At 33.3% G+C, this 27368-nt stretch overlaps 1 protein-coding gene across 1 annotated transcript; it reads right to left on the bottom strand.

The window, feature by feature from the left end:
• Positions 1-1529: 1529 nt before the first annotated feature.
• LOC148271413 (uncharacterized) lies at positions 1530-21942 on the bottom strand. Its single transcript, XM_088241420.1, is given in 7 exon segments — positions 1530-2018; positions 2116-2214; positions 2216-4990; positions 6880-7026; positions 8541-8660; positions 18385-18483; positions 21688-21942. Coding segments are annotated over 6 exon segments (3612 nt in total). The 5' UTR covers positions 21688-21942; the 3' UTR covers positions 1530-1646.
• Between the last annotated feature and the right edge of the window lie 5426 nt (positions 21943-27368).

Genomic DNA, 27368 nt, shown 5'->3' with positions numbered 1-27368 from the left:
CGCTGGCACCAACCACCGTAATTGTAAATCGGCGTAAATCGAACCGGCGTGAAACGACGTTTACCTGTATATGTATATGTACATAAAGTGTTAAAATAAATGAATGAATAAAAAGGGTAACATTTTATTACATAAAAAATAATACATTTCTATCATATTTAAGTTATTTTATTGAGAGTAATAATTTTACAAAGAAATTATTTCATAAAAGTATTGGGTTTTTTATTTACAACGAATTATTTTTTGCATTTTCGATATTTTTGCGTCTTTGTTTATTTATTATATTGCTTAAAGCTAAATAATATAACAAAATTGTTTCTTTAGTTTTAATTTGATTAGTTATGTGGTATAAAAACAGGGTTATCGAATTCAAATATAAATATATATTTATTAGACTTATCGCGAGAACTTAAAATTAATTCATAATGGCATTTATTACACTCTAATAAAATATGTCTATGGTTAACAGCCGAAATATCCTCAACCAACCAATGATTCTTTTTCTGCTTATGATTTTACTAAAGACATTAAAAAATACAAAGTTTTAAAATTTAAAGTTGTTAAATTTATTTCAACAGAGTGAAATATTATTGAGAATAAAATATGGAAGTCTAGGCAAATGCCGGGCTTATAACCTGTCATTGGCTGGTTTAAGTGGCCCTTTACACACTGTGTAACATTCACCCTTTTGCCCATGTTTGAACATCCACATTTTCCTCAACCCTTCCATCCGTTGACTTTTGTGAAGTAAAAGAGCTGAAACCTTTATCACGTGGATGAGATTCATCCGGCTGAACCAAACCAAAAGTAGTAATTCAACAATGTTAGAGCATGTCCAAATGCTTGCAGACTGGCTGGATTTCCTCCCTAAGGAGTTATTTATGCTTAAATTTAATTTCAACAGAGAGGGAAACTATTATTGAGAAGGGAAGGGAGAAGGGACATACTCGAACACTGTTGAATTAACTACCTGGTAAAATAAGAAATTTAAAATTGTTTTCTGGCGTTGCCTAGTTGGTGATTTGGTTCAGCCGGATGAATCTCACCCGCGTGATAAAGGTTTCAGCTCTTCTACTTCACAAAAGTCAACAGATGAAAGAGTTGAGGATTTCCTCAACTGAACTTTGAACTTTGAACATCCACATTTGTGGGTGTTCAAACACGGGCAAAATGGTGAATGTGAAAGTGGCCACTTAAACCAGCCAATGACAGGTCATAATCCCTGTAAATGCCTAGACTTTCATATTCCCTTATTAATAGTATTTTCCCTCTCTGTTGAAGAAAATTTAAATATGAATAACTCCCTAGGGAGGAAATCCAGCCAGTCTGCAAGCATTTGGACATACTCGAACATTGCTGATATAGAACTGTCTTGGGAGTAAGCAATTCGCATGACTCTTGCTGGTTTATTGAAATTATACGAAAGGCTTTACTCTTTTTCTTACGAATATCGGAAAAAAAAACACAAAAAATAATATATAAACAAATAATAACGAATAATAATAAAAAAATGGAATACAGTAATGGTACATTTACAAACTTTTTATGATTAAAATATCGTATCATCTATTATATTACAATTTCTTATATCTAGTTTAATAATTAGATAATCACTATTATTTTTGACTGGACCGACGTAGTTCGTCTTACTGAATATCCCTTTTGATCGGCTGCCCATTGAGATCAATTTCGAGACTCGGAATCAGGGGAGGTTTGAATCCATACTCTATCCTGTAGCCTCTATTTGATCGCTCTGACCTTTCGCTGTTCGAATTCTTGTTTAAGTTGATATTGCCAAAGTTCCAGGCGTGGTGTGACGCAATGATTGGCGGCGGTCCTACGTACGTCGCGACGCTCATGGGATACAACTCACTTCCTCTGTAGCTGTTGTCTTGCGGAGACGAAATGAATGGAATTTTCGGCTTGTTGTAGGAATACCCAGAAACAGCGTTATTTTCAGGCGACGCGGTGAACTTGGACTGGTCTAATAATTGAATATTCTGTTTGAACTGTCCAATGTTTGATAGTTATTGCCCCCACCCATTGTGACCTGCTGATTTTGTACATAGTTGCCTTGTTCCGCGTACTGAACTGGATACAACAAGTATAACCAACGTTTTGAGTTTCAACATTATAAGGAACTTTAACTTCAACTGGATACGGAACTTTCTTTTCTACAATTCTGTCCAACGTGGACAGGTATGGAACTCGTTTTTTCAACAGGATAAGGCTTGTCTACGTATTTCGTTATGTGAATCGGTTTTTCGACTATTTTTTCTACGATTTTTTCGACAGGGAATGGAACATTTACAGGAACAGGGACGCGAATTTGTTTTTCAACAATTTTCTCAACTGGATACGGTACGCCGACTTCTACTTTATAAGGCACTTTTACCTCAACTGGGTACGGAACCTTTTTCTCTACAATCTTTTCTACTTGAACAGGATACGGGACACGCTTCTCGACCGGGTAAGGCTTGTCAACATATCTCGTGACTTCTACTGGTCTATCAATTACCTTTTCAACTATCTTTTCAACCGGATAAGGAACCTTTACTTCAACTGGAACTTTTTTCTCTACAATTTTCTCAACAGTTACGGGGTACGGGACCTTTTTTTCAACGATTCTGTCAACAGGGTAAGAATGATAAACATGTTGCAACGGAGAAACTGATTGAGGATGCAAAGTATTTTGAGTGACCGTGGCATCTGTTCCTTGCGGGTAAACGATATTATAATGGTGTCTCATTTGTTGGAGAGGAATTTGTTGCGGAGTTCCGTAAATCAAATATTGCTGAGACGGAGCGATATTGTGAGAAGAATAATGCTGGTGCGTATTTTGCTGAGGGACATAATAATACTGAGGCTGGTGAGAATGTGCTCTAATTTCTTGATGTTGCACTTGTTGATGCTCTGCGGAGTACTGTTGATAATTCGCACTTGGACGATTGTAAAGATTTGTTTGACTATACGAAATAGAAGATGGATTATTATTTACTTGCGCATGAGAGTAATCTTCATTATATCCGAGTACATGGAGACCGGCGACTTGCCTGTGTACTTTGTTATAATCGACATTATCATACGCCGAGTTATATTCGTTTGAATCGCCTCCCAAAACAGAGTGCACTGTATTTTGAACAACGCCAGTCTGTCCCCCTGCATTAGGGTTAGCTCGATTGTACTGTTGATTAGAGTTTTGTTGCAACACTTGTCCATTTTGCTGCTGATTTGATTCTTGCTTGAGCGATTCCTCTTGCGACTCTTCAAGTTGTTGATTTATCTCTTCAGCGGCCAACTGGCTTTGCTGCCCCGCCGGATGTATCAATACTTGTTGGGCTCCGAGTTGATACAACTGCTGATTTGAGTTAACTTGAATCTTCTTAGATTCTTCCAAGGCACTTGGATATTGAATTTGATTATTATCTGTGGTTACTTGAACTTTATTACCAAAAGATTGCGATAGTTTCTGTATTTCCTTATCAATTGCTTTATTTTCTTCATTTTCTTGTTCAATTATATCGTCTTCTACAAATTTAACATCTGAACGTTCTGTATGAGCGCAGTCGAGGTATTTTTCAACACTGTTTGACCTGACAAGGCTCAGTCCTGCAGTGAGGGGAGCTAAAAACTTTTGGCTCACGGGTCTAGGAGTGACCACAATAGTTCCTATTCCAATTGGATTTGTATTATAACTCTGCTGGGTCACATAATCCAACGCCTTATTAGATATAATTGTGCTTTGCGTTGTGGAGTAAATATTTTGTTTTTGAACATCATTCTGTAAGCTTTGGGAAACAACCGTATTGAGGGACGATTGGGTAGACGAAACTTCGTTGTTGGAGTAGTCGTAATCGAAATCAGGTACCACAATCGGCGTTTGGACGGTGACTTGTTGAGGATATCTGTAGTCTGGTCCTCTTTCTATTGATACGATACCAGCTCCAGTATGCTGCTTGACAGGGTGATCAGTAACACTAACAGTGCCTTTTAAGGTCAAAACATTCTGCGTTGGATTTATAGTTACAATATTTCCCTGTTCTTCGAAATTGTAATGATTTGTCACTGGTAAATTAATGACTTCATCACTTTCTGCCGCTCCATTTATATTCAACAAATCTTCATTTGAAACGAGATTTTGTGTTGATTGAACTAATTTTGTATAGCCGTCCACATTTTGTTTAGGTCGTACTCTTATAGTAGAACTAAACAAAGGCGCTTGCGTTGTTGACGAAACATACACGTTCTTTTTGGGTGATAATTTAGATTTATTTCTTTTTGAATTAATGGTACTCCTGCTTGGTCCTTGTAACTTTTCCCCATACTGCCCGTTAATTTGGGTTGTCAGAAGATATTCAGCTGGCTCTCGAGTATTACCTTCGTCGATATCTTGCCGCACTGCATTCAAATCGACTGGATGATCTGACGTGACGACATGTTTTACGCCATGTTGTATATTGACAAATTTGTTAGGCAGTAGAGTTGATTGATATACAGGACCAGAATTTAAAACAGCTTCGTATCTTGGGTTTCTGAGTTCCGATAGTTGATTGTTCAAAGCTGTTGCACCGTTTCCACCATGATTTCCCAACTCCACATTGACGTAGGATTTAGACTTATCTCCTCCGACATTTGAAGAGTATTTGACTCCTCCGTTTGGCGAATGGTGTAGCGTTTGTTCTTGCTTGTAACCCAGTGGTTGCGTTGGACTTAGAACAGTGGTAATGGGATCCCCTGCTTGTAAATTTTCTACACTTTGCAAAGTGACTGGAACTGTCGACCCAAACGTCACCACGTTTTGGGGACTCAATTGGTTGCCCAATAGAAGTGTCGGTGCTGGGGTGAAGATTGCTGTTGGAGCAGATGGCTGCACAGCCATCGCATGATGAGTCTGGATTCCATTGACGTTGTCATGGTGGATAAAGCCATCAGTGGAAGTTCCAGCTGGTAAAACTGTTCCAGTGAGCAAAGGAACTATTGGAGACTCGGACTAAAAATAAAAAAAAAACCGTTTAAACTACAATTCATAAATCCAACTGTTTAAAAAAATACCTTTTGATTTTTTTTTGTATTACAAGCAATAAAAATAACGTGTCCTCACAGGGGTAACCAGTGCCAAAGACACTTATTGTAACAAAAATAACAATACATTGAGTGTACTTATATTTTCTGCAGACACACCAACTTCCTTATCTACGCCAAGTGTACTTTTTAGTCTAATCACAGCTGCGATACATGTGTCAAATTATTTAGTTCCATTGTATTAAAAAGTAAATTTAATCACATCAGTAAAGATTTCAAGTATATTTCTCCTCAAAAACCCACAAAAGCCCACAAATAGAAATGAGAAGTAATTACCTAGGCATCCATATACCCTTTTTAAAATTAAAATCGAATCGGAATTCACTTCGTAACACTTCATTATAAATTATTATGAAAATAAAAAATGTTATTAGTATTACACAATTTTTATTATTTTACAAGAACACTACTATAGTTTCGGGAGAGCACTCCCCCATCGACGGGTGATATAAAAACTAATTTATATATAAAATAAAATAATATCACCCGTCAATGGGAGGAGTGCTCTCCTGAAACTATAGTAGTGTTCTTGTAAAAGAATAAAAAAATATTTTCAATTTTTATTAACGAAGTTTTTTTTTCACAATAATTTATCCATATTCCCTCTTAGAAAATGTTCTCCGTCTACGTGAGAATATCAATTTCTCTGTAGCTACTTAATTTCAATGCTTGCTTTTGGTTTCCTCGTGCGTAACTTTAGTACTACTTAAAAAAAATGTATAACAGTTTTTTCTTTGTATTTTACAAACGGTATAAATAAGTTACAAATACAAAAAAAAGCTGAATGTGATTAGAATTCAACTATGCCGTGTTGTGTCCCCTTAAATTTTAGAAATACTGCTAGGATCTTAAAGAAACAGGATGCAATCACATTTCATCTGTAATTTGCAAATGAATGTGTATATAACAAATGCATTACTTAAAAATTGAATTATTTTGCCATCTGCCAGATGAACATTTCGTTAGTGTTGCCAGGGTAGTGAATTGTTTTACCCTACTTTGCTCATCTAATGAGACAACTAATAAAAAAATGATCTCGGATTAAACAACTCTATCGTGGACATTTGACCGACATTATCTTTAAAACATCAAATATTATTTAACATGATATAAAAATATCAATTTTATGTAAAATAAAATAAAGTTCATTTATTCAATTACTCTTATTAAATGACCTTTTACTTATCTACTCTGTTGTGTTAATCAATGTTTCCACGTGCACAATAAAATTTTAGATAAATTAACAGATTGAAGTTTGTAAGTGAAAATTCTTGATGGAAGATCATTTTAATTTATTATATAAATAAAACACGAGTGATCCTTTAATCCACAAATTTGGGATATACTAATGACTTTTTACCCTTTGTTTTTCAGAAATCATTATTTACAAAACCACACTCACGAAGGATGGGACACCAAAAATAAAATAAAATACTTAGACTCATTAAAATAGCATTATATCAATTCATTAGTTAACCCAAAGAAAGTTTGTTGATAATGATCCTTAAGATAAAAATAACTTTATTTAATTTACTTACATGTACCAATAAGTAAAACATCGTATGTTAAAAATGCATAAAAAAAAGAAGAATATACAAGAGCATGATACACCGTTTTGCTAGTGTTTGGATAAACATAACAAGTTAAACGTTTAAAAACATATTTAAATTTGTCAATATTTTTTCCAAATGATTAGTCCATTTAATTTGACAGTCTAACGTCGTTCCCAAATACCTTATCGACTTTTCAGTTTTCATTGTTTCACAGTTTTACTGTTTCTCTGAAATGTGTATTTACCTTAGTAGATGGCAGACCCTTGACAGCTGCTTCTCCAAGAGCAAACCTGGTATTGGAGTAACCAGAAGCAGTCCTGCTGCTGTACTGTACCACAGGATGGAAACCCCAATCGTCAGCCAGGTAACGGACTTCTTGAGAAGATGCTTCCTAAAATGATAAATTATGTTTTATGTAGTGTCAAAATCTGCGTTTATTTTTACAATAATACAACTATCAAGCGCGGTCCGTCCAAAAATTGCAAGAAACCAATTTTCCCTTAAATATTTGACTTCTAAAGAATCAGCATCAAATTATTTTAATTTCATAAAATTAGATATTAGTTAACAAATATTTTTTAAGTTTTTTGAACTAAGGTGAGTAGAATATTATTTCTCAAAGCCTTCTTAGTATAATAAAATATTTTCACAATATTTATTTTTAATCTTTAATCAGAATCTGTATGATATATTTACTCCTGTATATTAATTAACGCCATGATTAAAATTGATTAGGTGATTTGCGATGCATGTAAGTAATTAATGATCTGAAGAATGTCTCAATTGTTCATATCTCTATGCATATGATTTATAACTATATCTTCATTGCAGACCTGAAAGCACCAGCGAAGTAATAAAATCGATGTCTAATACACTAAATTGCGTGTAAACATGGACAAGAGTATGGTTATAAACCCATCTAAAACACAAATTATGTTTCCGGGCAGTCAAAGATTGCTTAGTAAGTTAGACGTATCATCACTTAATCCTCCTAATGTCAATGGTACCAATATTCAATACAGAAAATCCGTAAAAAATCTAGGAGTACTAATGAATGAACATCTATGCCGGTGAGCTCATACTAATGAATTGAGCCGCAAAATATTTGTCAGTCTACACTCACTTAGGAGGTTGCGAAAATTCTTATCCATTAATACTAAATACACTCTCGTACTAGCATTACTACTACCCATTCTAGATTACGCTGATGTTTCCATGACTGATTTAAGCTGTGAGCAACTCGATAAACTTGAACTACTTCAGAATACATGCATAAAGTATATTTTTGGTCTTAGAAAATATGACCACATTTCTAATTATCGTAGGCCACTGAAATGGCTCAAAATTGGACAGCGGAGAGACTATCACTCCCTCTCATTTCTGTTCAATGTACTTCATAGACCTTACGCTCCTATATAACTGCGTGAAAAATTTCAACGCTTATCAGTTCATAGTTTACCTTGTCGTTCTAATTCTCAAAGCACTCTCTTAATACCCATACACATTTCCTCTTTCTTCTCTAACTCAGTTAGTGTCCATGCCGCTCGACTGTGGAATCATCTCCCATCCAATATCAAAGATGTTACTACAGTATCTCTGTTTATTCATGTCTGAAGAAACATCTCCCTTCTCTTCCTTAATCTCTCCTTTTTTCATCTTTGCTCTATTTTCCTTTTTCCCATTGAGTAATAGTATTGATTTAAGATAATGAATATACAAATTTCTTAAAGCAAATCTTTTTCTTTATTTTTTAACTGTTTTTCTCCAAAGACAGACATTTATCTGAAAAATCAGGCATTTGTGGCAACCTGAACAGATTTCATTTTAAAATGGTAACCTGGAGGTCCATAAAGACCACATTGGAATGACTGAAGAACGAATGATTATATGAAGAACGTTCCTTACTTTAGGATCATCGACAAAATATCGTCCTTCGGTATGTTCCCCTTTCCTGTTCTCTATATGTCCTTGCTGTCCACCTGTCTTGTCTGCTACCGAGTAACTATACTTGTAGTCCGGAGGATTCTGAAACAGCAAAACAAACTTTATTTAATTATAAGCTTCACCAATTTTTCAACAATCTTTATCTAGCAGGTAATAAATACAGTTACGAGTGTGAATATTATAAAAAAATCTTTGCATGCAAAAATTACCATTTTTACATTATCTATAATATGAATACTCTAGAATTGATTGATTGCGTGTGTCCCTTATACTCGCACATAGGAATTTGAGATTTATATATCAACGCTAAAAGCTCATTTCCGTTTGAAGTAGAGATATTTAAAAAAATATTGATTAATTTAATAACGTAATTGATACATGTTTTGTTTTACTTTACGATCTACTTTTACATGTTTTTTTTTAATGTTAAAGCTGTTACTTTTCAAAAAAGAGACTAGCTCTTTTACTCGGAGAGTGATGTACACTATTTTATTTATTTAGTAATTTGAATTTTGTCTTCCAAGTTGACAAAAATTACAATTTTCAAAACTAATATATCTATAAGTAAATTCAAAGTAAATCTAAAGAAATTTTTTGAACAAGTATAAAAACTGCATTAATTTTTAATTAGTATGAATGTATTATTATTTTCTGTTTTTATTTATATATCGTATGTTTTTAATTTTTTCTCGAGTACTCCTATATATTTAAAATTATATAAACTCTAATAAATAAATAAATATAACAGTGTAAGTCACTCTCAAAGCACAAGAGTCTCTTTTATTGGAGAGTTACAGCTTTAACGTTTACAAGATGTATAATAGTGGAATTGTAAAAAATAAAAAAACATGTACCATTTATAAAATTTATTAAAAAAAAAAAAAGTTTTAAAATCCAAACGTTTTTTTTATGTGCTCGGCAAAATTACTGTTTTTTGGCTACCATTGCAGGAGCCATAATAGTTTACCCTAAAGATGGCTCCTGCAAAGGTAGCCGAAACGTCGGAACAAATCCAACACACACGGTATCACCCAAAAAAGAAACACAGAAAAAATCAATTAAAAACAATATTTTTAAAAAAAGGTAGTAAACATAGGTGAAATAAAGTAAAAAATAATGTAAAAAGAATATAGTAAAAAAGGTAGTAAATGACATTTAAAAAACATACTAAAATACACAGAAATAAATATATTAAAAGTACGTAGTAAAAGACATGGTAAAATATATGGTTAAAAAATATAGTAAAAACATCGTAAGAGTCAAAAAAGAGTTAAAAACTAAGTAAAAGACACAGTGAAAAAAATGTACTAAAAAACATAGTAAAATAAATAATAAAAAATATAGTAAAAAAACATGGTGGAAGAAGGCGTGAAAAATATAGTAAAAAATGTACTAAAAAACATAGTAAAATAAATACTAAAAAAACGTAGTGAAAACATTGTGGAAGAAGAAGTGAAAAACATAGTAAAAAATGTACTATAAAACATAGTAAAATAAATACTAAAAAAACATAGTGGAAGAAGTATTGAAAAACATAGTAAAATGTGTAGCAAAAAAATATGGCAAAAAAGTAATACAAGACACCAATAAAATATTTAAAAAACGTAAAAGACGTAGTAAAATACAAGGTAAAAAAAATATGGTAAAAAATCATAGTTGAAGAAATAGTAAAAGACATATTGAAAATATAGTAGAATACACAGTAAAATTAACATAGTAAAAAAAACAGTAAAAATATAGTAAAATACATAGCCAAAAATATATTTAAAAAAACGTAGTAGAAGATGTAGTGAAAACACAGTATAATGCATAGTAAAAAAACGTATACTTGTACGTATACGTAAACGTATAGACAGTAAAAAATGATCTCCAAAATTCAATTTAAAAACAAATCCAATTCAAATAAGAACGTGTGTTGGCCATCCAACAGCTACCATCATTATTGCATTAATTACGGCGGCCTCCGTGGTGTAGCGGTCAAGACGCTTGACTCACGCACGGAAGGTTCCGGGTTCGATTCCCGGTGAGAACACAAAAAATAAAAATGTGATTTTTCTCAAGCCTGGGTGTTCTGTGATGTAATTCGCCAGTGTAATTGGGCCTCCTGGCCTATTGTGGTGCAAAAATAAATGCAAATGTAAAAAAAATAAATTACATAGGCAAAAGCACTATAATGCTCGGATTTTCAGGTTCCCTTCTTCAAAAATCATTCCATTTCTCCCTGTTTCAATTTTATTTAATAAATAAAAATAAAAACAAACCAACCATTCCAGGCAAGGTAGGCGGAAAGGATAGAACGCCATATCATTCTATTTTGATGCTCGCACGCCGATTATTCCGACTTTTCACATAAAATGATTTAAAACAAAGTATTGTTCAACGAATTTGTCGGTTACCGAAATAATTCTTCTCATGATTATAATTGAAAATAATTATATGAAATAAAAATACACAAATGAATACGCTCTATTGATACAAAGCACATTTGATTAATTATTCTGGCAAATAGTTTCACTTTCTATAAAATAAACAAAAACGGTGGTATATTTTATAACAAAACGTTTGCACAACCATTGAACAATGATTCCCATGAACTTCACCATCATTTCAATGGCTAGGAAAGTGTTCTGTAAAGGCAGGCGTCGGAAAACCGTGGCCGCGGCCCGTCTCCGGCCCGTTTCTATTCCGTAAAATGCAGTTCTACAATGTTTTGAGTATGTCCAAATGCTTGCAGACTGGCTGGATTTTCTCACTGGGAGTTGTTCATATTTAAATTTGTTGCAACAGAGAAGGAAAATATTTTTGAGAAGGGAATATGGGAGTCTAGGCATTTACAGGGCTTATTCCCTGTCATTGGTTTAAGTGGCCACTTTACACACTGTGTAACATTCGCCATTCTGCCTATGTTTGAACATCCACGTTTCCTCAACTCTTCCATCTGTTTTTTTTTTTACATTTTTTTACATTTTTTATTTTTTTTTGCACCACAACAGGCCAGGAGGCCTTATTACAAGGGCGAATTACATCAGAGAGCACCCAGGCTTGAGAAAAATCACATTTTAATTTTTGTGTTCTCACCGGGAATCGAACCCGGAACCTTCCGTGTGTGAGTCGAGCGTCTTGACCACTACACCACGGAGGCCGCTGTTAACTTTTGTGAAGTAAAAGAGCTGAAACCTTTATCATGCGGGTGAGATTCATCCGGCTGAACCAATTCACCTACACTATCCCAATAAAGACGCTGGATTAAAAGTACTTCATGTTGAAAATAAAATATCAAATAAGACAACTTAGAAATTTAATAAGCGATTCATAATAATAAAAAATAATTAAGAAACAAATAAACAATATTTCTTTAAGTCCACTCCCGTCTAGCTTTGAAAATATTCATATAAAATTACCACCCTTTTAAGGAACAAAACGTGTACGTGTACTAAAAAGTAATACGTGTAGTATTTAGTAAACATGGATAAAAAAATAGGAAAGAATTCATTAGTTACCTTGACGAAGAAGTTTGATTGCTTTGAAACCGGTCGGTAGAAAAAAAAATGGTTTAAAAGAAAGTTGTTTTATTTATTTTATTTTATGATAACATTTACATTTGTCGGCCTCGTGGTGTAATAGTTAGCGCGTTTGCCTACCATGCAAGAGGTCTCAGGTTCGATTCCCGACATGGTTGATATGAAATATTTATTTAAAAAGGTGTTTTTACAGTATAATATTTCTTAATCCCTGGACTGGCACCTGAAGCGTAAGGCTGTGATCATCTTACCTTCATGAAACAAAATTGATCAGGATACGATGCAATTGGTGTACCAATCCAGCGCCCAATGCACCATCAGGTGCGGAAAGGGAATGATGATGATGGTGACATGTGGAAGTTGGATTATTAATCGTCATGCAGCTACAAAGCGCATGGACGTGTGGAATTCTAGAATAGCTGGTTTAGCCGTTTTTAAAAAGTGTTTTGAACCCCTGATTTCAACCTTCTAGTCAGTTCTGAGAAAAGAAATATATTTGTAATCAGACTCGGGTTTAATTATGTTCCGAATTGTTCAGAGTTTAGAGAAATGTTGAAACTCGTGCGAAAAATCAGTCAAATCAAAACTGCAAAGAGGAAGCCGAGTTATCTATTAGAATAAATAATGGGAGCTTTAGTTAGGTAGGCTGTAGGCTAGACTTAAACTAATGAATTAAGAATAGACAGAGGCGTAGTCGTAGTAATTTTAAAGAAAAACATATATTGAATAGTAATAATTTAACACGTCAATCTCTTAAACCTTCCCTCCCCGGTGATGTGTAGCTATAGTCCTTAAAATATAGCTTGATTAGAATGACAGCTGTTAAATTAATTTCTTTAGTGATGGGAAATTACTGATTTATTTTATTTATTTAACTTTTTGTGCATAATGTTATTTGTACATTGGCGGGCTTATTGCCAAATGGCAATTTCTTCCAACCAACCAATAAAATAAAAGTTTTATTTTTATAATTCAAGTTACAGAACATGTTCAATAGAAAAAAAAATGATTAAAAAGGTAAAAATATATAAAAATAGAAATAAACGTATTTGTTTATAAATTACCTTAAACCAAAACAATTACTCAATGGGAAAAAGGAAAAAAGAGGAAAGAGGAAAGAGGAAAAAGGAAAGGAGGAGAGATTAAGGAAAAGAAAGGAGATGTTTTTTCAGACGTGATTTAAACAGGGATAGTGTAGTAACATCTGTGATGGTGGATGAGAGATGATTCCACAGTCGAGCCGCATGGACACTATATGAGTTAGAGAAGAAAGAGGAATTGTGGATGGGTATTAAGAGAGTGCCTTGAGAATTAGAACGAAGAGGTAAAGCATGAACTGATAAGCGTTGAAATTTTTCACGCAGGTATATAGGAGCGTTAGGACTATGAAGTACATTGAACAGAAGTGAGAGGGAGTAATAGTCTCTCCGCTGTCTAATTTTGAGCCATTTCAGTTGCCTACGATAATCAGAAATGTGGTCATATTTCCTAAGACCAAAAATGTACCTTATGCATGTATTCTGAAGTCGTTCAAGTTTATCGAGTTGCTCACAGCTTAAATCAGTCATGGAAACATCAGCGTAATCTAGAATAGGTAGTAGTAATGCTTGTACAAGGGTGCATTTAGTATTAATGGGTAAGAATTTTTGCAACCTTCTAAGTGAGTGTATACTGAAAAATTTTTAGCGCCTTAATTCATTAGTATGAGCTCGCCAGCAGAGATGTTCATCCATTTGTACTCCTAGATTTTTTACGGATTTCCTGTATTGAATATTGGTACCATTGCCATTAAAAGGATTAAGTGAAGGTATGTCTAGCTTACTAATCAATCTTTGACTACCCGCAAACATAATTTGTGCTTTAGATGGATTTATTAGTAAACCATGCTCTTTTGTCCATGTTGACATGCAATTTAGTGTATTAGACATCGATTCTATTGCTTCGCTGGTGTTTTCAGGTCTGCAATAAAGATATAATTGTAAATCATCTGCATAGAGATGATATGAACAATTGAGACAATCTGCAATCGGATTAATAAACAGGGAAAATAGTAATGGCGATAAAACTCCACCTTGAGGTACTCCAGCGGCTATATCAACCCATTCCGATTGATGATCTGGTGTTTTGATGCACTGTTGTCCAGCTCGTAAATGCGATCCGAACCATTTTATAACCGGTTGTGTCATATTTAGTGTTTTAAGCCTAGACAACAAAAGATCGAAATCCACAGAGTTGAAAGCGCTGCTGAAGTCGAGTAATGTTATCAAGGTTAGCATTTTGTTATTCATTGCGTATCTAATGTCATCTGTAACCTTGATTAAAGCGGTTGTTGTACTATGGCCCGCACGAAAACCTGATTGATTTGGATCAAGAAGATTATTTGACAATAGATAATTATTTAGCTGATTATATACAACTCGTTCAATGACTTTGGAAAAAATTGGAAGAATAGATATAGGTCTGTAATCTTCTGATCACTGATCAAATCGATTTTATCAGTTATTTCATCCAATCGTAAAACTTTTTTTCCTAAAATTGATATAAAAAACGCAAAAACAAGCCTATTATGGTGTGTTTAACACAATTATTCACCAAAAAATGAGACATTTATACTTTTTTCATGAACAACATTAAATGAATTATTTTTTTATTCGATCAATTTACATTGATCAATTTGTCCCATCTCTGACGTTTTTGCAAAATGATGTAACCTTGTAAGAACGTCGTTAATAATTAGGTTTATTTTAGTTTTCTTTTAGTTTTAAAGCTGATTTTATATATGAATGTTGATTTATGTTTCAAGCATTGTATTAAAAAAATCTCTTAAGTAGAGATATCTCAGAAACTTCTTTTGGATTTTCTCTATCATAAGAGAGTACTTCAGTTCACGTGGCCCCCAGATCATCGAGCCACTCTCTAGTCTACTTCGCACCGAGGAGTTGTAAAGAGTTCTCAGTACGCGGGTATTTTCGAAAACCCTAGCAGAAGGCAGAACGAATCCTAACGTCTTCAATGCATTACCACTGATTGTCTCTATGTGTTCATGAAATGTCAGAGTGCTCACAAATCTAACGCCCAGATCCTTAACATTCGATGTTCGTATAATATGTTCGGTGTGCCCTATTTCAAGGTTCAAAATAATTTGGATCTAAATAACTCCTTAGGGAGGAAGTCCAGCCTGACTGCAAACATTTGAACATAATGAAAACATTTTATTATTATTATGGATAACTTATATAGCGACATTTTCGTAATAAAATACCTCAAGGGCGCTTTACATAGTAATTCTATTGTTAAATTAATTTGATTGAAGCTTTTAAATTTATAATTTAATTAAAACAATTAATTTTGTTGTCACATGCTACGGATTTATTCAAATGATTTATAGAACAAGTGGGTTTTAAGTTTTTTCGAAACATCACTTCACTTTCACAGCCTAGCACCTCTCCTGGGAGAGCATTCCATGCCATAGGGCCTGCGACCGCAAATGCACGTTCACTAAATTTAGTGCGCTGTTTGCGTAGAGGTATAATAACTTTTCCTCTCGCCGGAGACGTAGCTGATCTAAGCGTGAGACGCCTGTCAGCTAGTTCATCTGGAATGCATAGTTCCCTTAGATATTCCGGAGCAGAGTTGTGCAGTGACTTATACCTAAGCCAACAGAGTTTGTATTCGACCCTCTGTGGAAAACGTAGCCAGTGTAGTTCCCGAAGTGGTGGAGTGATATGACTGAACTTAGAGATTCCGAAAATAAGTCTCGCTGCGGCATTCAATACAGATTGTAGGCGAGTCATTTTGTTCATTGGTAGACCTGCGTAGATACCATTACAATAATCGACTCTAGACACTACAAACGCATTTATTAATTGACGGGCGGCATCAACCGGCAAATTTTTTCGTATGCATTTAATTTGTCTCAGCTGGTACAAGCATGTTCTACTCATTTGAGCGTCAAGAAAAAGGTCAGAATTGAGTAAAACTCCCAGTAGTTTAACTGTGGGTAAAGCGGTACTCCCTACATTGGGTAGGCCGTATCCTGGATCAAATTCTGTCGTCTGGCTGAAACCACCCATAGTTGTTAAGTTTTTGATGGGTTTGATGTTAGTCTGTTTTCAGCCATCCAGTTTCCTATTTTCTCGATGCATCCATCAATTAAATTGACAAGCACACTTCTCTCACCTGGTTGACTCAGTTTGACGTGCAAAACTACTAAACTTCTCAACTCCACGCCTCTGCGTTAAAATAACATTGACCTTGCCTCTCTAGTTTTTCTCCTCCTGTCAAACTGTACTTTCAGTAACTGATGGCTTCTTCACAAATTAAGCCATAATTATCTCCACATACCTCGAGCACGCCAAAGCCATTTTTTGTGGCCATACTTTCCTTTTGGTTCTGCGAAACAAACCAGACCCATCGACATAACATTTGTATCATAAATTAGCCCATGGTTTCACTTTCAAAGCATTATTCATTGCGTTCAAGTATTAGAATGCCTTTCAAATGATTTTTTTTGCACTACAACTGCCTGTTTTTTTATCTGGGAGTGCTAATTTTTTTCTTCAATATATGTATAATTTACACGCTTATTGACTATCATTACGAATAAATAAAAAAAACAACAAAGAGATAGTCAAGTTTCAATAAATAACTAAACATTCCAAAATTAACCAAATAAACTAACAACAACAACAACAAACCATCACGCCGTTTCCCCGTAGGGATAGGCAGAGAGGCTAGAACGCCATTTCACTCTATCTTTGCATACAAACCTCGCTTCCTCTACATTTATAAATCCTTTCATGCACGCACGCCGATTATTCCTACTTTCGACATGTCCATCTTCAAGTATTTGATGGACTTGATCGTGCTGTGTCTTTCTCGGTCTTCCTCATTTTCTGCATAAATGAATAGACAAAACAACAAAGAGATAGTCAACTTTCAATAAATAACTACCTATTCAAAAATTAATCAAATAAACTAACAAAAACAACAAACCATAACGCCGTTTCCCCGTATGGGTAGGCAGAGAGGCTAGAACGCCATATCACTCTATCTTTGCATACAGATCTCCCTTCCTCTACATTCATACATCTTCTCATGCGCGCACGCCGATCATTCCTACTTTTGACATGTCCATCTTCAAGTATTTGATGGACTTGATCGTGCCATGTCTTTCTCGGTCTTCCTCGTTTTCTGCATCCATCAACATCGCATCGTAGATCCTTTTAGCCGTTCTTTCGCTGTCCATTCGCTCTGCGTGTCCAAACCAACGCAGCACCCTTTCATGATTCTGTCGATAATGCATGTCTCAGCCTTACACAGTTTACGGATCTCGATATTTGTGCACCTATCATTCATCGTTTTACCAAACATTCGCCCGAGAGATCGCATTTCGACAGCATTTAACCTACTTTAATCATCATTTTTCCAATTCCATACTTCGCTCCCATACATTAGAGTTGGCACTAGAACACCACTGTGAACTGCTAGTTTAGCCTCCTGCGATAAACATTTGTTTGCCAAAGTAGATTTCAGTGCACCGTTCACCCTGTTCCCGGCACTCACCCTCCTTTCTATCCAGAGCTTACTTCTTCCAAGGAGTGGAAGAAGTAAGCTCTGGACTAATGTTTGCTTAACATTAATTGGCAAGAAATTTTGTAATCTTTTAAGTGAGTGCAAACTGCTATAAAGTGCCACCCTAAATACATCGGAAGGGGAGATGGATATTCCTCGATCTAGTGGAATTGACTTTCTAAGAATGAAGTCCATGAGAATTATAAAAAAGAACGGTGCAAGGACGCAACCTTGGCGAATTCCGGTGGTGACCCCAAACGAAAATACATGAAGAAAAGTCAGACCGTGCGTTTTATAAGTATTACTCGTTGAATGCCTTTCATATTTTATTTTAAGATTATCGACTGATAAATAGTACTAAATCAACATCACCAAACTCTAATCCATACCTTATGATGCATAGGGTACTGCATTGCTAAAGTCCGGGAAGTGTGTCTCGATCATGAAGGCAAGGTGATCAGTCTTACGCCTGAGGTGCTAGTCCAGGGACAGTGAAATATTGCGGTTTAAAACCACCTCATATATAATTATCGCATGTTGACCCTCACAAGAATTGAACCCAGGACCTCAAGCGTGGTAGGAGAACAGGTCAACTAGGAAGCAAACTTTTTTCCACTCAATTACCTCATCAGCCATCGAGTCAAAAGCAAACGTCAACGATTCTAGTTCTATTGCGAACACAGATTAAAAAAAAAAATCTTTGTGCTTACCGGGTCGTACACTTTTGGTTTTTCAACATATCCTGGAGGCTTCGTCCCTTCTGCAATTCTCCCTATCAGGATCAAGGGTAGAAATTTTAATAACAGCATCTGCAATACAATAAATAAATATTAATATTCAATAAAAAAAATGTAATCACAAGCCCTGTCAAAAAGCTTAGACTTCCATAAAGTTTGAGTTTGCTGTATACCATATTAATGTGCTATATATTAATTTATTAAATGTAATTATATATTTTTGACCCAATATAATATTTGTGGTAATATACTCGTATGTCTGTGTCAACCAATTACTAGTCCCAACTCACCCTAAGACTTTTAGTCCCATGGAGTTGGGACTAATGTCTCAAAAATGTGTGATAAACTGCTTATGAGTATTTGAATTTGTTGCAAAAGAAAGGGAAAACATTTAAGACATATAAAAGTAGGGGAATCGAGGCTTGTATGCAAAAGCAGAGTAATACAGCGTTCTATCCTCTTCGCCTACTCCCTCGGGGAACGACGCGAATAATACTCTCCCCTGGTCTAACCAAGAGGTTTTACTGTCTCTTTAATCTAACTGAGATTTCAAAGCGATTCCCTTTCGTATGGGATGAAACTTATTCTGCGGCTCAAAACGGTATCAATACAATAAAAATGTGGCTGGATAACAATCTCTTAACTTTAAATATTGACAAAACAAAATACCTGACATTTAGTAAAACCACAGTGGGACAGCCTAAATAAAACCTTCAATTAAAAATATGCTCTGAAATACTTGAATCGGTACACCATATAAAAGATTTGGGAATAATTATTGATAAATATTTTAAATGGACAGAACACATAGAATATATAAGCCAAAAAATTAGAAAACTTTTCCATATCTTCAAGTCGATACGTAACATCTTATCTCTAATTAAACTCAAACAACTATATTATATGTTATAGAACTCAATTATAACTTATGGCATAATAGGATGGGGAGGCACTTATAAATCAATATTAAAACCTCTCGAATCTGCTCAAAAATCAATTTTTAAAAAGCCCTTCAGGTACCCCAGCGTCAAGTTGTTCGAGGAATTCGATATATTAGATATAAGCCAATTATATATATCTAGAATAATTATGTTTGTGAAAGCAAATTATTCTACCAAATCCCAAAAGGAACACTCCCACACTACCAGAAGTCAAACTAGAGGATGGATCATGGGGTTTACCGCAAACTCAGAATTCGGGCAAAGAAATTTCAGGTTTCTGGGCCCCATTCAATATGTTACCCGCACATTACAAAACCTTGACTCGAATTCAATTAAATAAATTTGTAATTAAATGGTTACTGGATTTAGATAAAGAAAAATCGGAAAACTTACTAAAATCATTCTAAAATAATAATTATTTTTTTTACGGAATTTTTTTTCAAGAAAAATAAATATTTGCGTTCTTGTGATTTACCCAAATATTTAATTTTGAGGGCCATTCTCAACGAGTTGTAAATAACTCACTATAAGAAAATGGAATCAAGTTGGGGTAGAGTGGGATTCGAACGACGGACCTTTGGTCCGTGAGTCCGAGACACTAGCCACGGGACCACAGCGTCGATGGTGTCGGCGCAGCGTGAATTAAGGCGCAGATTTCCTGGTCGTCCGACACCAACTGGATAAGCACTTCGGTGCTAAGCCGCTCGCCTAGAAGTGTATGGGGCAACATGAGACGCCGCCAGGTCTGGTCGGCCCCGGAGCAGCCGTTCTACCGAGAATATCGCGGCTGAGGCTGAAGATACCGCAGAGGACCCCAGAGTATCGACCAGACGACGTGCCACGTATTTGTATTATTAGTAATGTGGCTTCAACAGGGTGGATCAACGGCGCATACTGCACGAGCCACAACCAATATTTTAAGGGCTGTATTTCCGGATCGCTCAATCTCTCGTTTTAGTGATTTGCACTGGCTGGCAAGATCACCCGATCCAACCGTTCCTGACTAACAGATAAGAAACAAAATTCAGGTTATGTTATACGTATAACTTTCCAAAAAAGTGACTAGCTCTTGTGATTACTGGCTTACACCGTTATAGTTGTTTAGTTATTTGAAATTATATAATTTCGAATACATAATACATGAGAAAATATATTTACGCCATGAAAACGTATGCAAAGCCATAGTAATTAACAAGAATAAAAATACGTGCTAAAATAAATTAAATTATAATAACACATTGATAACTTTCGAATTTGCCATAAAGAATTTTCTTTACTACATTCCATTGATTACTTATTCGTATCATTTTATAACTTAATTATAATTATTGATAAGTTTTTCATTAATTTTCTGCTACGGTACGAAGCACAAAACATTTATCTACACAAAACGAGAGAAAAAGCAATAACAAAGATTGAAATATTTCAATGCGATATAAGTTTCGCCAGTCAATTGTCGCCGTAACAATTAATCATTGAAATAATGCGTAATTAGTTGGTAAAGAGATTTCACTTCGTAAAATTGCAATGAGGCATGCCATGATAAAAACGAAATTCTCAATTTCTTTAAGTATTTTATGACTTTAACATAATTTTCATATTTAAACAGATAAAGGAAAAAGCAATGGCCTCTTAATACACATAGACGTTCCCTATAGAAGATAATATTTTTAAAAAATAGTCAGACAAAACTTCAACAATGTTTTGAGTGTGTCCAAATGCTTGCAGACTGGCTGAATTTCCTCCCTAGGGAGTTATTCATGCATAAATTTCTTGCAACAGAGAGGGAAAATATTTTAGAGAAGGCAATATGGGAGTCTAGGCATTTGCAGGGCTTATAATCTGTTATTGGCTGTTTTTTTTATTATTTATTAATGTTTATAAATCAACAATATTTTCAGTTTGTCCAAATTTTTGGAGACAAGGACTGGATTCAACTCCCTGGGAAGCTGTTTATATTAACATATTACAACAGAGATGAAGAACATTTAAGAAAAGGTAATATAGAAGTCTAGGCATCTACAGGGCTTATGACCTGTCAATGGCTGGTTTAAGTGGCCACTTTACACACTGTGTAACATTAACCATTCTGCCTATATTTGAACACCTATATTCCTTCAATTCTTTCATCTGTTGATGTTTGTGAAGTTAAAGAGCTGAAACCTTTATTTATGCGGGTGACGGATACAAGACGACGACATAATATTAGTCAAAAATGCTGACATACACAAATATAACACCAGACAACAACAACACTATCATATTGAAAAAGCAAAGACAAACACAGGACAGTCGAAAATACTACATAATGGACTTAAACACTACAACGACCTACCTTACTACTTGAAAACTTTTACTGGAGACAAATTTAAAATCAATCTGAAAAAGCACATGATGACTGAACTAACTAGACTAGACGAGACATAAAATGACTAGACAATATTAAATTTCTAATGTAACCAGGTTTTTAAAAATTGTGAATAAATAAATTTAAAAAAAATGCATCTTCAGTCATAAAACATAATAATTGTAAGGTATTCCTACACACGACACTTAAGCGCACTAAGTATGAGTCGAGGCGTGTCTGTCTATCTTTAAGTATAATACTTGTATTTAATAAGCAAATGTATCAGAAAAGCTTTGATACTTTCGCTGAAGAAAACCGGAATCAAGAACGCGTTTATAAGCAAGCCTTATATTACAGACTTAATAAACATTTAGTTCAACTTCAAACATATTTCAATAACTGATTACTTACATTTGGTTTGATAGAATATAGTAAAGTGTTTATTTATTTTTTCTGTTGAAAAACAAGGAAACCTACCATAAGGCGACTTAACTACTCATAAATGAGTAGGTTTACGTTTTGACCCAGTAGTTTCTTTGTATACGTCTTTCAGTACGCAACTGTATTGTAAAAAAACAAAAAAAAAATACTCCTCATTCGAATTTAACCATGCCGTGTTGTGTCCTTTTAAAGTGTAGAAATACTGCTAGGATCTTAAAGAAACAGGATGCAATTACATTTCATGTGTAATTATCAAATTAATGTGTTTGTCACAAATGCATTACGTAAAAATTAAATTATTTTTTCATCTATTTTCCATCAGATTGTCAAAGCAACAAAATGGAAATTTCGTTAGTATTGCCAGGGTAGTAAAAAAATTTACCCTACTTTGCTCAAATAATAAGAAAAATAATGAAAATTGAGCCTCGGAATAAACAACGCCGTGGTGGACATTTAAACGACATTATCTTTAAAACATCAAATATTATTTAACATGTTATAAAAATATCCGTTTTATGTAAAATAAAATTTGTTTAATATTTTAAGTTCATTAATTCAATTACTCTTATTAAATGACCCTTTACTTAGCTACTCTGTTGTGTCAATCAATATTTCCGCGTGCACAATACAATTTTAGAGAATTCAACATATTGTTTTTTTTTACCATACATTTGTGTTATGGTTATATTCTTCGCGATCTGGCAATATTACTCGATGACTTCAAGTATGCGCGCGGCGAAAGTGTGTCCAAGTGGGGGAATTATTGGACACAGTCCGATGTATTCAAATATGGTTCTCGCTCCTTCTGGACTATTCTTAATTCTATGGGCCACACTGACGATTAAACGTTACATCTAAATATCCATAAAAGGCAATGTTCACATGGTTGTCTTCGATGGACTCGATAACTTTCGGACCGATTTACGTGCGGTTTTCAGATAAATGTTCATCTTTGCCGCGAGAAGGTTTAAAGCTCACAAAATCTTCAATTTATAAGGTACGAAAAAAGTTAGGAGCGTAAATGTTTTTTTTATCCATCACCAGAATTGCATTCGCCGAGAATGCATATACAAAAAAAATATATATCCGGCATTTCTGCCATTTACATATATGTGGTATAAAGAGTGCTTAGAATTAAAAAATAAAAAAAATCGAGCATGATATATCAATATACTCGTACTATACACATTATAAATTACTTGAAATACATACATATTTGAAAGAAATTATACAATAACAATTGATCAATCAAATTATAACTATTCCAACCCAATCTCCTGAAGTTGATTTGCTCTTTTTGATAAAAATATGTTGTTCACTTTTTTTTTTTAAGTTAGGCAGAGATAACAAAACTTGTATCATTGATGTCACTACATTAATTATTAATAAAAAAAAACTTTACGTCTGTTTTTATTCCAAATATACAAAATAAAAGAAATTCTTTTGTGTTATTAAGTTTTTAAATAAGTAAATAAAATCATATATTATAAATAGAGATTATGTTAAAAAGTAATAAACAAATTGTATTTTTTACTGCCGTAGAAACTTAAGAAGTAGTTGTAAACATCGTAAATCAATTGAATCAAATTCCTCTAGTATTAATAATTAAATCTAGAGCTAACTATTTGATCACGGAAGTAATTATTTATTATGAAGAAAATACAATATTAGTAATTTATAACACACGGCTAGGTACTATCTTTCACTAGGTCAATATCCACCGCAGACTGTTCCAATTAACTAATATAAACGTAATAATAGTTAATTAAATTTAAAAAATAATTATTCTACCAATTATAGGTTGAACTTACTAATAATTTCATAAAATGCGCAATCTTGTGAACCAATAATTAATTTAAGAAATAAAATTGTTTAATTAAAGTTTATATTTGAAGCTTTAGACTGAATCTGAAGACTTTGTGGTTATTCATTATAATAAAATAAATAAAACAACTTTGTTTTTAACCACTAATGTTTTTTTTTTTTTTTTTTTCCACCGACCGGTTTTAAAGCAAACAAGCTTCTTCGTCAAGGTTTACGTAACTAATGAATTAATTCCTTTTTTATTTTTATCATGTTTACTAAATACTACACTAGAAAGCCGGCTTAATGTTCCCTACCATCAAACAAACGGGAAAAATTCTAATTTATGAAGCCTAAGTAAAAACTAAAATACGTAACTACTATGGGGAACTGGATATCAAAATGACATGAACAGACTACACAGACAACATAATAAAACATTAAACCAGCTTTCTACACAACTAATAATATAGAAACATTGTTAAAAAATCACAGTCAAAGTCCATAAATATAATAAATCTGGGATATACCAATTAAATTGTAATGATTGCGATTCAATATATGTTGGAAAAACTAAAAGAAATTTTAATATTAGAGTAGAAGAACACTTAAGATGCTTAAATAATAATATTTTTTCTGAATTCGCAAATCATCTGATAGAAAATAATCATAGCTTCAATAAAGACACTGGATTAAAAGTATTTCATGTTGAAAATGAAATATTGAAATTAGACAACTTAAAAATCTTAGAAATTAAAAAAGCGATACATAATAAGAAAACAATAATTAATAACCAAATAAACAATATTTCTTTTAGTCCTCCCCTGTCTAACTTCGAAAATATTGATATCAAATTACCACCCGTGTAAGGAAAAAACGACTTGATTTATTGGGTCCACGTGTAGTATTTAGTGAACATGATAAAAATAAAAAAGGAATCAATTCATTTGTTACGTAAACCTAGACGAAGAAGCTTGTTTGCTTTAAAACCGGTCGGTGGAATAAAAAATAAAAAATTAGTGGTTAAAAACAAAGTTGTTTTATTTGTTTTATTATTGAAATTGTTTAAATTTAAGTTTTAAATATATACATAGAATGTATGTTCATATTTAAAAGATTAAGGAATATTTAAAGAATCAATTGCTTAAAAACTGCATATTACTCAATTGTACAATTTTTATCACAATATGGTGTTGTTGGATGGGGTGTGGTGCATATGCTAATATATCGTAAGTATACTGGCAAAAAGCTTTAACTCTCAAATCCCTGTTTTGAGAAATCAAACATTTAAGTTTTGTTCCAATTTTGCTCTTTTTTATCTTATTTAAATATAGTAAAATGCTAAGTGCTCATTTAAGAACATGTTTTTAATTTTTCCGTTGCTTAATTTTATATTTAGTAAATTTAAAGTTACTTAAAGCTTTTAGCCTGAATAAAATAACGGGTATACGACTTAACCTTAAATTTATTTTTAAAACTACAGCTATATGAAATTTAATATGATTTAATGTATTTTGCCAATTTGTAGGACGTTAAAAACATAACAAATCTGCACCATTAAGTCAAATCCGCATATTTTCGAGTTAACGTTTTTTGCCAGCCACGATATTAAAATAAAATAGAAGAAAGATTAATTAATTTCAAAGAAACTTACAACATTCAACACGGAAAATATATATAAAATATTCAAAGTTCATTCGCAGTAGATACTATTTACAAAATAAATTCTATTATACAAATTTACAAAAAATAAAAGGTAGCGTAAAAAGACGCACAACCTTTACCATTTATAAAAAAATATTACTTTCATTTAATTTATGTTTTTTTAATTATTATTGCGCAATTAAAAAAAAATCGTTTTAAAATGGCAAAATCGTATGATTTCCTCATTTTGCGTGCGTTTTACCAGGTTGCAGCCTAAATCGTAATATTTATCCCTATGGATTGTATAAATGAACAGTGTCCGTAAATAAATATATAAATATGTAACTGATTTTAAACACGCTAATTCTCAAATTATTTAAGAAATAAATCATTATGTATGTTAGTGAGTTCATGTTTGCATGACAGGAAAAATTATGACACGTAAGAATCACATGTCATCATGACAGTATTAAACTAATTTAACGTAATAACACGAAATACTTCTCGTTTTTATTACCAGCTTTATGACATTGCAACATGCGTAACTGTTCACTGTGTCATTTAAATATATGTTATTATTGTGTTGAAATTAAAGTATGCACTCATTTTAAAAACAAATGATGTCAGGCATTAGTAAGCGACTCGCAGCTACATAGCAGGGGCGAATGCTTCTTATAATCGATTATTTGCAGCTTATCGTATTTTTTGGACATCGAAAGTAATGTTTTACGTTACATTATAATTAGAAAAAAACACACCACAAAAAAAAATACATTGCATTTCTTGGGTAAGTAAATTTACATCATATTCCTTTATTCCATATAGCGACCAGTTGCGCCTCTATTGGCCAAAATCATTACTACTAGATTACAAGAGATTACTCTGCTGAAGAGAAAACACGAATTTAAATACGTCTTAAACCTAAAATTTTAGAATCTTGTTCGAAAAATTACACTTGCGATTACAGTAAAATCTTGTAGCTTTTATTAATACAATTTAGTCTTTCAATACTTCTTCATAGGGGCTATTATTTTTTTTAATAAATCAATTTAACTTACGACGGTCTAAGGGAGGTGACAATATACGCACTCGTTATGTGTGAGAAAGTGATAACGAATATATTTTGTATGTCTTAACATGGAAGTTACAATAATACTTTATCATACTAAAGTTTCGGTGGCTTGCAAGAGAATTTGTTTTAAAATAAATTGATATTTCAATCGAAACGAATTGATATTTAAATCCATAATATTAGCGTATAAATCCTAGTGGGTTTTAAAAAACAAAGATTCGCTGAACAAAAATATAATGTACATGATTTATAAAATAGTTTTGTGCAGACGATGACAGTTAAATTGCAGGTTATCCTTCAGTATCCATTTAAGCTTTAATTTAAGTTTGAGTTATGATTAAAACGTTACTAGTGTATAGTGTTAAGAATAAATATATATGAAGAATTATAAAATGTATAACTTATGTCGTTTTGTGAATAATATTGTGATATAAAAGTCGATGAAACAATGATTCTTAAAACGTAATTAATATTTTGTTTACTGAACTATCGTACTCGGTAAGGAATTCTTTTAAATTATTTAGTTTTCATCTCATTCATTTAAAAATAGTGGTTTATTTTGAGACAAGTTTTAATAATATTAAGACTTAAACAAAAATGCACAGATACGCTAATAAATTATCCAGTTTTATGAATTACTTTTTCGAAAAAGCCTAAAACACGAAGTAGCCGCGCGAAGGGGTTGTTGTTTTCTAATGACTAAGCCAGA

The sequence above is a fragment of the Micrasema longulum genome, unplaced genomic scaffold (genome assembly GCF_059751315.1).
Source record: "Micrasema longulum isolate JH-2025_06_02 unplaced genomic scaffold, ASM5975131v1 h1tg002889l, whole genome shotgun sequence".
Lineage (NCBI taxonomy): Eukaryota > Metazoa > Arthropoda > Insecta > Trichoptera > Brachycentridae > Micrasema > Micrasema longulum.
This window is presented reverse-complemented; position numbering and strand designations above follow the sequence as displayed.